Source organism: Neomonachus schauinslandi, chromosome 16 (assembly GCF_002201575.2).
Source record: "Neomonachus schauinslandi chromosome 16, ASM220157v2, whole genome shotgun sequence".
Classification (NCBI taxonomy): Eukaryota; Metazoa; Chordata; class Mammalia; order Carnivora; family Phocidae; genus Neomonachus; species Neomonachus schauinslandi.
This window is the reverse complement of record NC_058418.1, coordinates 10,272,661-10,285,600: the sequence shown is the minus strand read 5'-3', so window position 1 is coordinate 10,285,600 and position 12,940 is coordinate 10,272,661. Positions and strand designations below refer to the sequence as shown.

The window sequence follows — 12,940 nt, the reverse complement described above, 5'->3', positions numbered from 1 at the left end:
GAGTATAGTTCCCGGCAGGAAGGGGTGTCCACCAGGCTGGTCAAGCCAGCGGGGGCTCGGCCATGCAGGGCCTCATGGGCTGCACCAAGAAGCTGGGCTTTCTCCTGAGGGCACTGGGGAGTCATGGCAGGTGCTAAGCACCATGGAAGGAGGGAGGGTGAGACCAGGGCCAGGGACCTGGGAGAACTTGCAGAGGAAAACCAGACGGGGGGGCGGGGGGATGCCTGGACCAGGGCAGAGGGCACAGGGAGGGAGAGGAAGGCACATATGGAAGAGAGATTTAAGAGCAGGTGCAACAGGGTGTGGTGCGCTGGGAGGGGCGGAAGCGTCAGGGACACAGCCCTGGGTCTCTGTGTCCCAGTGACAGGTGGATGGTGGCGCCATCCCTGATAAGAGGAAGAGGAGGAGCAGGGCTGGGGGAAGATGCCAAGGTCAGTTTGGGACAAGGTGAGTGAGCGGTGCCCAGGGACACCTGGGGGGAGGCATCCTGAATGACGCCGGGACGCCGTCCCAGGGCTCAGGGGAGAGGCCTGGGTCAGGACAGAGAAGGATGAGGTGAGGTTGCAGGCGGGGCAGGGGCAACAGGAGGGGCCAGGGCATCTACACCTCCCGCCACCCCCCCCATCAGAGCCCCGCCCTGCCAGGGTAGCTCAGGACACCGGGCAAACTAGGAGGAGCAAACCAGGACGGGTGAGCCACAGGGACGGCTCCTGCCCAGACGCAGGCCGCTGGGGCCTGAGAAGGACCAGGACCCAGAAGCCATCAAGACATCAATAAGAACACATCTGTCAAAAACATTCTTCCCCCAGACCCCCCCCCCACGGCCTCTGCCAACCTCACCTTTCCAGAGACACCGTCCCTGATCCCCTCCCCAACCTCCAATTTAAAAATCACAAGCCCCCTTCCTGGCTTTAGTCTTCCCCAACAACACTTAGGTCCATCCCACACAGAATAGAGTTTATATTTTATTTTTTAAATATTTTGTTTATTTATTTATTTGAGGGGGGAGAGAGAGAGCACAAGCAGGGGGACCGGCAGGTGGAGGGAGAGGGAGAAGCAGGCTCCCCGCCGAGCAGGGAGCCCGACGTGGGACTCGATCCCAGGACTCTGGGATCATGCCCTGAGCCGAAGGCAGACGCTTAACCGACTGAGCCATCCAGGCCCCCTCGAGTTTATATTTTATTTGTTTACCCCATGAATGTCAGCCCCGAGAGGGCAGGGATTTTATCTACTAGCACCTAGAACAGTGCCTGGCAGACAGGAGATGCTCATTCAATATTTGTTGACTAAAACAGCCCTTTGGGGTGGGTATGGTCATTGTTCCCATTTCTCAGATGAGGACACTGAGGCCCAACAGGCTCCATAAATTGCCCAGGGTCGTGGAGGTAGGGGACAGTGGACTAAGTCCAGGGCCTGCACCTTTAATAACAGTCACACCAACCAGACCTCGTGTGTGCGGCCCCATCCTGCCAGGTGCTGGTCATCTCACTACGTGCTCTCAACAACCCTGAGCAGGGTCTACCCTCAGCCCTGCTTCTCAGGGCAGCAAATGGAGACTCAGCAAGGGGCTGCCTCCAACCCCACTTCAGGTAAGTGCAGAGCCAAGGTCAAAACCGGACTCTCTCTGGCCCCAAGCCCTCCACACGCACACCTGAGAGGCAGGGAAGACAAGGCCGAAGAAGGGAAGAGAGAATGTGGGTTTCTCAGCCCCGTGGGGGAGGCCGGTAGGGAGTGGAGCCCCAAAGAAAGTGTGTAGCTGCCCCGCCTCCTTCCCCCTGTGTGGCTTTGGAGACAGAGCAGGGGTCATATTCCCTCTCCCGGCAGGAACTTGAGCAAGTCAGAGCCCGTACCCGGTGCCTCAGTTGCCCTATCTGCAAATGGGGGTTCTAACAGGGCCCACCTCGCAGGACATCCCAAGAGGACAGCTGAAGGTCACCCACGGTGCAGAGGCTGGGAAATGACAGTCACTGCTCGTTGGTTTCATTCCTCAGTGACCCCCAAGTTCACCAGGGAGGCCGAGGCCTGGGCCCCGGGTAAGAACTGCCCTAAAATCTTCCCCCACGCCGCCGCCTCCTCCTGGCGACCTGGTTCTTCTCCTGGTACCAAACCCGGGCCCTTGGCACAAAGAAGGTTAGGCAGCACCCCAGGAGGCCTGGCCGGGTCGTGGCCCCTGGCCCGTGCCTGCCACACCCACTCTGGTACCCACACGGGGCCCCAGATCCTCGGTGACTCGATCCCTCCAAATTCAGGTGATCTCCCCCGGCTCCAAATCACCGAACGCTCCCAGGTCCCGCGCCAGACGGAGCCAGGTCCCCACCAGCAAGGGCCTCGGAGCACTGAGACGCCAAAACCACTGCCTTCAAGACCAGGTTGGGGGCGAAAGATGGCGCTGACCGGGTGCAGCTGGCTCGTCCTCAGTGGTGAGCGAGAACGGTGCTCCCCACAACCTCAGCCCCCCAATGGCCTCGGGGAAGGGCGGGGATCTCCGGCCCGGGGTGAGGGCAGGTGGGAGCCAGATGTCCTGCAGGCTGGGTAGGGAGGGCATCGTTTGCTTCTCCGGGAGGCACTGGCATGGGGCTGGCCAGGGACGGCCACCCAGAGAGGTCTGCAGGGCAGACCTCAGAGATTTCTAAGATTGGGGCATGAGCTGAGGCAGGGGAGCCTCTGAGCCTCCTTGGAAGCTTGGCTGGGGTGAGCTCTAGCCAGCAGCTCGGCCTCTCCCTGAGGACGTGGCTTTGGGCAGGCAGTCGCCTTCCCCTTCTCGGCCTGTGTCTTCATCTATGAAATGGGCTAAACTCACAGGGACGTTTGAAGGTCAGAATAAGCAACACTGGCTAGCACTGGCCGTGCCCCTGGAGCTGTTCTAAATGTCTTCCGTGTGTGAACAACCACCCTAGATGGGAGGCCCACTCACGACCCCCCACTTCATCGACGAGAGACCTGAGGCTCGGAGAGGGGAGGCCACTGGCTGGGGTCATCCAGCCAGCGGTGCAGGGATGAGTGCTCGACCCAGAGCCCTCACCCCTAGCCATGGTTTCTCAGCCTGGAAAGTACCAGAAACCAGGCCAGCCATGCAAGCACTTCTTCCCCGAGAATCACCATGGCCACCCATTCCAGGCAACCAACCGCACACAATTCAAACCCAATCAGCCCTGACCAGCCAGTCGGGTTTAGGGCTTATCTCCCGGGGTTGAAAGGAAAAGGGCGGAGTCAATTCAGCACACCCCTACTTTCTGCTGTGGTCAGGCCTAGAGAGGCAGAGGAAGAGCACTGGACTGGGAGTCGGGGCCCAGGGGCTAGACGGGCCTGCCTGATTGTGTAAGCCTCAGTTGGGTGACTCTCACCCTGGGAAAACCCTCCGGGCCCCATGAAATCCAAAGGTCTTGTGGGCTGAGCACGTGCTACATGCCAGAGCCTTGGCACAGCCTGTCAAATCCAATCCTCAGGCCTACTGCAGGACTGAGACCCTCCAGCTGGCTAGCACTTATTGAGCACTCACTGTATACCAGGAGCCCATGTCTCCTCCTTCGTTGAATGGGGGCCGTGGTCAAGCCAGCCTCAGCTGACCCCTCCGGCTCCTTCTCCTCAGCCGCTTTCCTGAGCGTGGGGGCCGAGATCTCTATCACCCCCGAGCCTGCCCAGCCAGCCGAGGGGGACAACGTCACATTGACTGTCCACGGGCTTCTGGGGGAGCCGCTTGCCTACAACTGGTATGCGGGCCCCACCCTCAACGTGATTTACCTGGTGGCCAGCTACATCGTAAGCACGGGTGACGAGACCCCTGGCCCAGCCCACACAGGGCGGGAGGCCGTGCGCCCCGACGGTGGCCTGGACATCTGGGGCATCCTGCCCAGGCACTCGGGCACCTACATCCTGCAGACTCTCAACAGGCAGCTGCAGACAGAGGTGGGCTACGGATACTTGCAGGTCTATGGTGAGACACCCCCCCTCCCTCCAGACTCCCCTCTGCCACAGCCAGCCTTCCCACCTCCTTCCCAGTCCCTCTTAAAAAAAAAAAAAAATATATATATATATATATAAATGTAAAACCATCAAAAAAAAGACAAAAGAACATTAAAATGCTCACCTCCTTCAGGATGGCTTCCAGGACTACACCTGCCTCCTATCCCATTCTTTGCCCCTCCGGCTAGGGGTACAGGGACACCACCAGGGTCCAGCCATGCCCCTGGCGTGGGGAGGGGGGTGGCCGGGGGAGCAGGCAGTGCCCGGCCCCCTCCCCCTCTGTCTCTTGCCCCACAGAGATCCTGGCCCAGCCTGTGGTCATGGCCAATGACACGGCACTGGTGGAGCGCCGAGACACCCTGCGCCTGATGTGCAGCAGCCCCAGCCCCGCTGAGGTCCGCTGGTTCTTCAATGGCGAAGCCCTGCCCATCGCCGTCCGCCTTGGCCAGTCCCCCGATGGCCGGGTGCTGACCCGGCATGGCGTCCGCAGGGAGGAGGCTGGAGCCTACCAGTGTGAGGTCTGGAACCCGGTCAGTGTCAGCCGCAGCGAGCCCATCAACCTGACCGTGTACTGTGAGTCCTCCTGGCCCCACTAGAAATACGCAGTGCCCAAACCTCATAGATGGGTAAACTGAGGCCAGGAGAGGGCACCTGAGGGCACACAGTGAGTCAGGAGGTGAGCTGGGGTTAGAGCCAGGGATCCCTCTTAAAATGCACTTGACCCATCTCCCTGAGGACTAAAAAACACCCTAGAAATGGAATAAGCCTTCAGTCTGAACCAATACCTGCAGGAAGGGACACAGGGCTGGTGGGTTTTGAAAGGGAGGCGGGAAGTGAGTGGTGGGTGGGAGGAGAGATAAAATTTAAAAATGTAACCAAAGCATGGAGTCATTCCCAGGGGCAGCAGATATGCAGTGTGGAAGCCGGGGCAAGTAAATCGCAGAGGTACGCAAGGGCTGCTGATGTAGAAAAACTTAGAGCCTAGAATTCTATGGCCAGGGAATGCTCGATTTAAGAAGCACTGAATTCTAGACTCTGAGAATCCTAGAAACTCGAGAAGCAGAGATTCTTAGAATCGTAGAGTAGAATTCTAAAATCTTAGAGCCACCCAATCCTAGAATGTTAGAAACCTAGATTTCTAGAATCTTAGAATCCTAGAGCCTAGAAGCATTGACTAGAAGCATTGACTCTTGCACTGATTCTTGGAGCCCTAGAATTCTAGACTCTTAGAGTGGCTTACAAGAAACTGATAGTCTAGTCTTCTTCTTCTTCTCCTTCTACTTCTTCTTCTTCTTCTTTTTTTTTTTTAATGGGGCCATAGATTTCGAAAATATCTTGAAATTTTGTCTGGCCCCACGTCCTCTTTTTACAGAAGAGAAAACAGATCCCCTGAAAAGGCAAAGTGATTCTCAAGATCCTAGAGCAAGTTAGAGTTCTGTGTGGGATCCAAAAAGACCAGAGCTTTCTCCCACCGCTAGGCCCACACGTTCCCAGGGGCCCAGCCTGGTGGAGAGGAAGCCAAGGGTGCCCACCTCTACGCCCCTGTCCCTCCACTGCCCCGTCTCTCTCCCTCCTGCCCCCACAGTTGGCCCAGAACGCGTGGCCATCCTCCAGGACTCTACCACCCGCACGGGCTGCACCATCAAACTTGACTTCAACATGTCCCTCACCTTGTGGTGCGTGTCCCAGTCCTGCCCAGAGCCCGAGTACGTGTGGGCCTTCAACGGGCGGGCCCTCAAGAACGGGCGAGACCACCTCAACATCAGTAGCATGACTGCGGCCCAGGAGGGCACATACACGTGTATTGTTAAGAACCCCAAGACCCTGCTTTCTGGATCTGCCTCAGTGGTGGTCAAGCTCTCCGGTGAGTCGCCCCCAGCCTGACCACCACCCCCTCCCCACGGAGGCCCAGGTGGACCGTGAAAGGTTTGGCCGCTGCTCCAGCAGTTAGGGTACTCTTTGCCCAGCAGATAATTGAAAAGTAAGAGAGTCTTAACTCATTCTTTGGCCAAGTGACAAAGTGGCGTGTCAGGGGGACCCCTCTTCGTTCGGGTGACAGAAGGAGACAGCCCATACCTTGTCACCTGGAAAACGAACAAGGAATCAGACTCTTCCTTGAGGGGTGGCAAAGTGAAAAAGGGGCCACCTGTCCTCATTGTGCACGGGGCAGAGTGGGGAAAACATTCAGACGTCCCTTCATGTGCGTGCTCCTGTTCTGTTCTAAATTCAGCCTGCCGCAGCTGCTAAGAAGCTCGGCCCATTCCCTCCATGCAGACAGCTGAACTACCGTGCAGCCAACTAGATGATGCAGTTATCTGGCCCAGATGACTGTGTGTGCAAACGCACACGCGTGCATACACACACACACACACACATAAACACATGGAAAATCACAGCCAGTTGTTGGCAAGTGAAAAAACATAGCCAGGGAGGCATTCTCTTGCCTCTGTCCTCAAACAACCTGGGGGCTGGGGGTAGCACAGACACAGCTGGTGTTTTGAGAGCTATCAGGATCCTCAGGGGACACTTTCTCATCCCCTGGGGATGGTGGCTTTGAACATTAAGGCCTCGTTAATTCTGCCTTGGTTCCTTCCCAAGTGGCCGCCATCCCCCAGGGACAGTGGGAACAGTCCTTCCCTCCTTCCCTCCCCCCTCCCTCCTACTAACAGGCTGGGTCTCATTCAAAGGGTGGATACTGTTTCACCCAAAGCAGAAATGGCATCCCCAGAGGTAAGTGTACCTCCTGCCCCACCCACCTGGTGCCTTGGCAGCTGGTCTTGGCAAGAGACAGGGGGGTATACCAGATGACCTCAGGTGCTGCCCCAAGCCCTGCCTGCGCGGGCCGAGATGGGGGGTGTCCAAGTGTGCAGGTATGTGCAGGGAGTGGGTACAGCGCCCCCCAAGGGCCTCCTGAACGGCCAGCAACCCTGTGGCACATGCCAGGGAGAGACAGAGGAAAGGGAAACATCCCCCAGCCCCCATGTGGGGGAGACTCTGATCTGATGGAGGAGACATGGTCTCTGTTCTTCCAGAGATGATCCTGGAATAGGGAAGCATGATTTCCTTATTCAAGGAGCTGCCAGTCAGAGAGAAGAGGCAATGCCTCACACTCCATGGGTTTTCAAGCAGTGATGGAGGAGACATGACACCCACCCTCAGCGAGCTTCCAGTCAGATGGAGGAGACAGTCCACACTTGGGGACATTTTGTAGTCTGATGGGAGAGATGTGGTCTTGAGGAGACATGGCCCTTTTTTTTTTTTTTTTGAGAATTCCTAGTCTGATGGGGGAGACAGAGTTCCCACCTCTGGGTTACTCCCAATCTGATGGGGGAGTACAAGCCCCCCCCCCACTTTCTAGGAATTTCCAGTCTGATGGGATAGACATGCCCCCGATCCAACTTCTGGGGTCCCCAGGCTGATTGGAGAGACCCAGCCCAATAATCTGGAATTTCAAATCTGATGGAAGAGACATGGCCTCCCACCCTCTGGAATCTTTCAGTTTGATAAGAAACTATTGCCCCCACATTCTGAGGTCTCTTGGTTTGACAGAAGAGATACAGCCTGGGGTACATAACTCCCAACTATCTGATGAGGGAGACAAGGCCCCCATATTCTGAGAATTTCCAGTCTGATGGGGGAGATATGCCCCCCCCATACTCTAGAATTTCCAATCTGGTAGGGGAGACATGGCCCCTACATTTTGGGAATTTCAATCTGATGGAGGAGACATGGTTTGACTCTCTAGGGTCTTCTAGTTAAATGGGAGAAATATCCCCCAAGGGCTGGAAATTCCTAGTCTAATGGGGGAGAGAGCCCCCCCCACCCTCTGGGGTCTCCCAGTCTCAACAATGCTTCCTGGCAGGCATTGTCGGAACACAACACCCCCCGCCCCCGCTACCACACAAGTCAGCTCCCTCCTCTGTCTCCTTCCCAGCACCCGGCACGGGGGGAGCACCCGCCAGCTGTGGGGAGGCATGGAGAGCCGGCTGAGGCGGGGAGGGGGACGCTATGCCCCGTGCAGGCCCAGCTGACCCAGCTCCCCCACACCCACTCTTTCCCCAGCGGCAGCAGTTGCCATGACAATTGTGCCTGTGCCGACCAAGCCGAAGGAGGGCCAGGACGTGACACTGACCGTCCAGGGCTACCCCAAGGACCTGCTGGTCTATGCCTGGTACCGTGGGCCGGCCTCGGAGCCCAACCGGCTGCTCAGCCAACTGCCGTCCGGAAACTGGATCGCAGGCCCCGCGCACACAGGCCGGGAAGTTGGCTTCGCCAACTGCTCGCTGCTGGTGCAGAAACTGAACCTCACGGACGCCGGCCGCTACACGCTCAAGACCGTCACGTTGCAGGGCAAGACCGAGACGCTGGAAGTGGAGCTGCAGGTGGCCCGTGAGTGTGCCCGAGGGGGCAGAGGGCGAATCTTTTCAGACAGAGGCTCCCAAAAGGGGGCTTTGCCTCCTCCATAGGCTGGGAAACACAGATCAAGGGTGGATATGCCTCCCCATCAGACTGAAAGAAAGTGCTGTGTCTCCGCCATCTGACTTGGGGATCTCCAAATGGAGTTCTTTCCTCTTCCGTCCAACTGATGACCTAGACTAGGGGTAGACGGGCCTCCTCCATCAGACTGAAGGCCACTACAGGGACCTTCCATGGCTTCTCTTCTCTCATACAAGAGGTTCACCAGACTGAAGGTTTTCAAAGAGGAGACATAGTCTGAGGGTAGGGCATCCTTTTCCTGGCAGATGGGTAGACTCCAAAACAGGAGATATTGCCTCTGCTACTATACTGGGAAAATAGGCTAATGATGGGAGTTTACCTCCCCCATCAGACTAGATACACAGTATGAGGGTAGATCGTGCCTCCCTCTTTAGACTGGGAGATCCTAGACAATTGGGATTGTGTCTCATCCTTTGCATTACATTAAGAGTGAGGACAGAATTTCTACCGTCAGAGGGTGGAATTTTTCTCTCGAAGTGAAATCCTCCATTAGGATAGAGGCTTCTAGATGGTGGGAATTGTGTCTCCTCCCTCAGACTAGGAGTTTCCAGTGGTCAGGAACAATGTCTCTTCCATCAGCCTGACAATTCCCAGATGTTGAAGACCATATCTTGCCCATCAGACTAGGGACTCCCAGAGTCAGGGGCCATGTCTCCTCCATCAGACTGGGAGCTCCCAGAATCAGGGATCAGGTCTCCTCTATCAGACTGGAAGCTCCCAGAGTTAAAGACCATGTCTCCTCCAATAGACTGGGAGCTCCCAGAGTCAGGGACCATGTCTCCTCCATCAGACTGGGAGCTCCCAGAGTCAAGGACCATGTCTCCTCCATCAGACTGGGAGCTCCCAGAGTCAAGGACCATGTCTCCTCCATCAGACTGGGAGCTCCCAGAGTCAGGAGCCAGGTCTCCTCCATCAGACTGGGAGCTCCCAGAGTCAGGGACCAGGTCTCCTCCATCACACTGGGAGTTCCCAGAGTTAGGGACTGTATCTCCCACATCAGACAGGGAGCTTCCAGAATCAGGGACCAGGTCAACCCCCAACAGACCAGGCATCCCTGCAGGTCCAAGAGGCCATGTCCCTGAGGCAGATTTCATCCCATTAGACCAGGAGCTCTCAGACACTGGGAACTAGGTCATTCTCCAGTCTGGAGTCTCATCTCCCCCATCAGACCAGGTACTTTTGGAAGCCCTGAGTCAGGGATGGCATCTCCCAGCTCAGACGGGAAGCTTCCAGGATCAGGAAATCAATCACTGCCAGGTACCCCCTAGACACCCTCCTTCATCAAACCCTGGTCCCAGGTCAATTCTGAAGGTAGAATGCTCTTCGATGGCAGCCGGCCACCCCCCACCACCACCACCACAAAGGCTCGGGATTCCTTTTCACCCTGTCTCTCTCCTCACAGTCAACCTCCCTCCCCCGAATGAGGACCAACGCCACCTTCCTGAACCTGAACCTGGCACAGGCTGAGCGTGGGGGCGGGGGGGGGGGGGCGGGGGGGGGCTGGGGGGGGGGAAGGGGAGCAGGGGGGTGGGGGCACTGGGACCTGGTCCTCTACCTCCCTGACAGCCTCTTCCACCCTTTTCCCCCACCCCCTCCTCAGCCCTCGAGTAGCAGCATAGCTGCGGCCGTGGGGACCTCGGAGAGAAGAGCTCTTCACGCCATCCATCCCCCCATCTCCTCCCCCTGGGTGGAGGACCACTCGCTCCCAGTGAGGACGCCGGACTGACCATGGGGCCGTTCTCCTGCTTCCACACTAGAGTTAGAACTGACAGGGCCCTGCTCCTTCCCTGAGTTGCTGGAGAGCCAGAGGCCATAAATGTCCTGGTTAACACATGCGCGTGTCAGCCTCTCCTTCTATGACCGCCAACCCTGCCATTGCCTGGTGGCCACACTCGCCTCCTTCCCTACCCGAGTTTATTCTGAGTTTAGGTGCATGTGTGCACAGGGATGCCTAAATGACAATGAGGCAAGTTCCTACTGCTCAGTGTCAGGGCCTCAGGCTCTTCCCACACCTCTCCAGGTTATATCTGATGGTCCTTCTTCCCAGTGGGCCAAAGACTGCTCCTCCCTGAGACACCCAACAGAGCTGGGTTCTATAGGACATGACCCTCCCCTTTACTGCACCTCACTCCACCTGGGCCCTGAAGCAAGGCTGCTCATGCCACGACAAGCAATGACCAAGTTTCCCATGAAGGGTTCCTTCTATTTAACCAAAGATGCTCCTTTGTGTCCTCCATTGCCCTGGGATTGGCCCCCCCACCCCACGTCTCTCTCAAACATCACCTGCACAACCCTAAAAATATTTCCCTCCTCTTCTAAATGCAAATGGGGTAGTGTGGGGGTGAGGGGTGGAGAGCGGGGGAGTGGGAGCCAGAGAAAGGGTGTCTTCTAACTCCTGTCACTACTAGGACCTGAGCCACAGGCCCCACTCAGCCAAGATGCCCCACTGGAGACAGATTCTTGGTGTTGGTCAGAGCAGTGATCACAAACTCGGCTTGGGGTAGAAAGAAACGTTTAGGCAGGGATAGAAAGGCTTAGTAGAGAGATTTCCTAGAAACTTTCAAGACAGAGCCTTTCTGAGTATGGCCATGTTGAGATGGGATGGTGGGTGGTGAAAGAGCTCCAGAATGAGGGTTATGACTTATGGATTATGACCCACCATTTGCCATGGATTCACTAGACCCTCAGTTTGAACATCAGCAAAAAGGTGTGGGCTTAGGGTAGACTAGAATTTTTCAAACCATTTTATTAGCCTCAGAGCCCTTCAAATGCAAGCTTACATGGTAGGTCAATATATTATTTGAAATAGTAATGCAATAAAAGTAGATATCAAATCAAAAGCTACAGCCCTCTCTCCCCCAAAGTTTATACATAGTTGAAAAAAATTCCCCAAATGTAAATTAAATAAACCTTGCATTACAGAGGCAATTACAATGCAAAATACCAACTGGAATCAAATGCCACCGAAAACACTAGATATAGAAACCTGTGGGATATAGCCAAAGCCACAGTTGGAGGGGGAATGATAGCCTAAAAGGATTAAATGCAATGAGAATACTAAAAAGAAAAGAGCTTGAAGATGAACAAAATAAGCTTTCCACTCAAGAAACTAGAAAACGTTCACAAAATACACCAAAGGAAAAAAAAGGTAAGGAATGTAAAAAGGTAAAAAGCAGAAATGGATGAAATATAAAACAAAACAGAGTTAGTCAATAAAACCTAAAGCTGCTTCTTTGAAACTGCTGATGGACTAGACAAACTTTTTTTTTTTTAAGATTTTATTTATTTATTTGAGAGAGAGAGAGAGAGCACATGAGAGGAGGAAGGGTCAGAGGGAGAAGCAGACTCCCTGCTGAGCAGGGAGCCCGATGTGGGACTCGATCCTGGGACTCCAGGATCATGACCTGAGCCGAAGGCAATCGCTTAACCAACTGAGCCACCCAGGCACCCTAGACAAACTTTTTGCAAGTGTGATGAGAGACAGAGAAGACTAATATCTAAATATCTAATATCTAAAATAAAAGAGGGGTTGCCTGGCTGGCTCAGTGGGTAAAGCATGGGACTCCTGATCTCAGGTTTGTAAGTTCGAGCCCCACATTGGGTGTAGAGATTACTTAAAAATCTTTAAAAAATAAATAAGTAAATAAAAGAGAAACTGGTCTGGTTGCAGTTGAAGGGTGGTTCCTGGTTAGATGCACAATAAAAATATGTATCAAGGGAAGAGAATGTGGGATACCTGTGAATAGCTCCCCACTCAACCTCCCTCTCCCGAGATGGCAAGCACGGCCTCTGGTAGAGGCAGCTGAAATTGTCAGGTACTCATTTCCTCAGAAGGCTTTGCAGCTACAGGTGGCCATGTGACCAAAATCTGGCCAATGAAGGAAGGAGAGAGCCGGAAGTCCCGCCCACTGCTTCTGCCCCACCTGAGGGAGGCGCTAGGAGAGCTCCACGGAGTTTGACAGCTATTACCTGAACCAGTGGTCTCCAATATGAGGTTTCCAGGAAGCGCAGATGGATTTGAGCCCGGACTCTTAGCCCCAATATCACCCAGCCCCCAAAATGGGAAATGGCGCCCACATTCTCCCCACCTCCACCAAGTTCACATAAGAGTCAGCGACATATATAGGGTCGGAGCCTAGGTCTATCAGTTAGAATCCCTCTTCAGTGGCAAGTAAAAGACTGGACATAACTCAAGACAAACAGAGAGAGAAGACTAAAATACAGGATGAAGGAGAAACTGTGCAGGCAGATGGGTAAGAGGAGCTTACGTGGATAGAAGACTATTTCTCTCTTACATGAAAAGTGCCCAGAAGCAGATTGTTCAGAACTGGAATCAGGGCTCCATGGTGTCATTAGAGACTCGGCTCCTCCTGTGTTTCCACCCCATCATTCTCAGCTTGGGGTTTCCACTCCCTTGGTCTCCTCGTGGCCCAAAATGGCTGCTCGAGCTGGCTCGTCAGTGTTCCAGGAAGGAAGTGGA

At 55.1% G+C, this 12,940-nt stretch overlaps 1 protein-coding gene across 1 annotated transcript; it reads left to right on the top strand.

The window, feature by feature from the left end:
- Nucleotides 1-2,383: 2,383 nt before the first annotated feature.
- Nucleotides 2,384-10,071, top strand: CEACAM16 (CEA cell adhesion molecule 16, tectorial membrane component). The gene is made up of 6 exons (XM_021681141.1): nt 2,384-2,420; nt 3,590-3,934; nt 4,261-4,536; nt 5,549-5,827; nt 8,026-8,352; nt 10,061-10,071. Exons 1-6 carry the CDS (start codon nt 2,384-2,386, stop codon nt 10,069-10,071), a joined length of 1,275 nt encoding a protein of 424 aa, XP_021536816.1.
- Nucleotides 10,072-12,940: the final 2,869 nt, after the last annotated feature.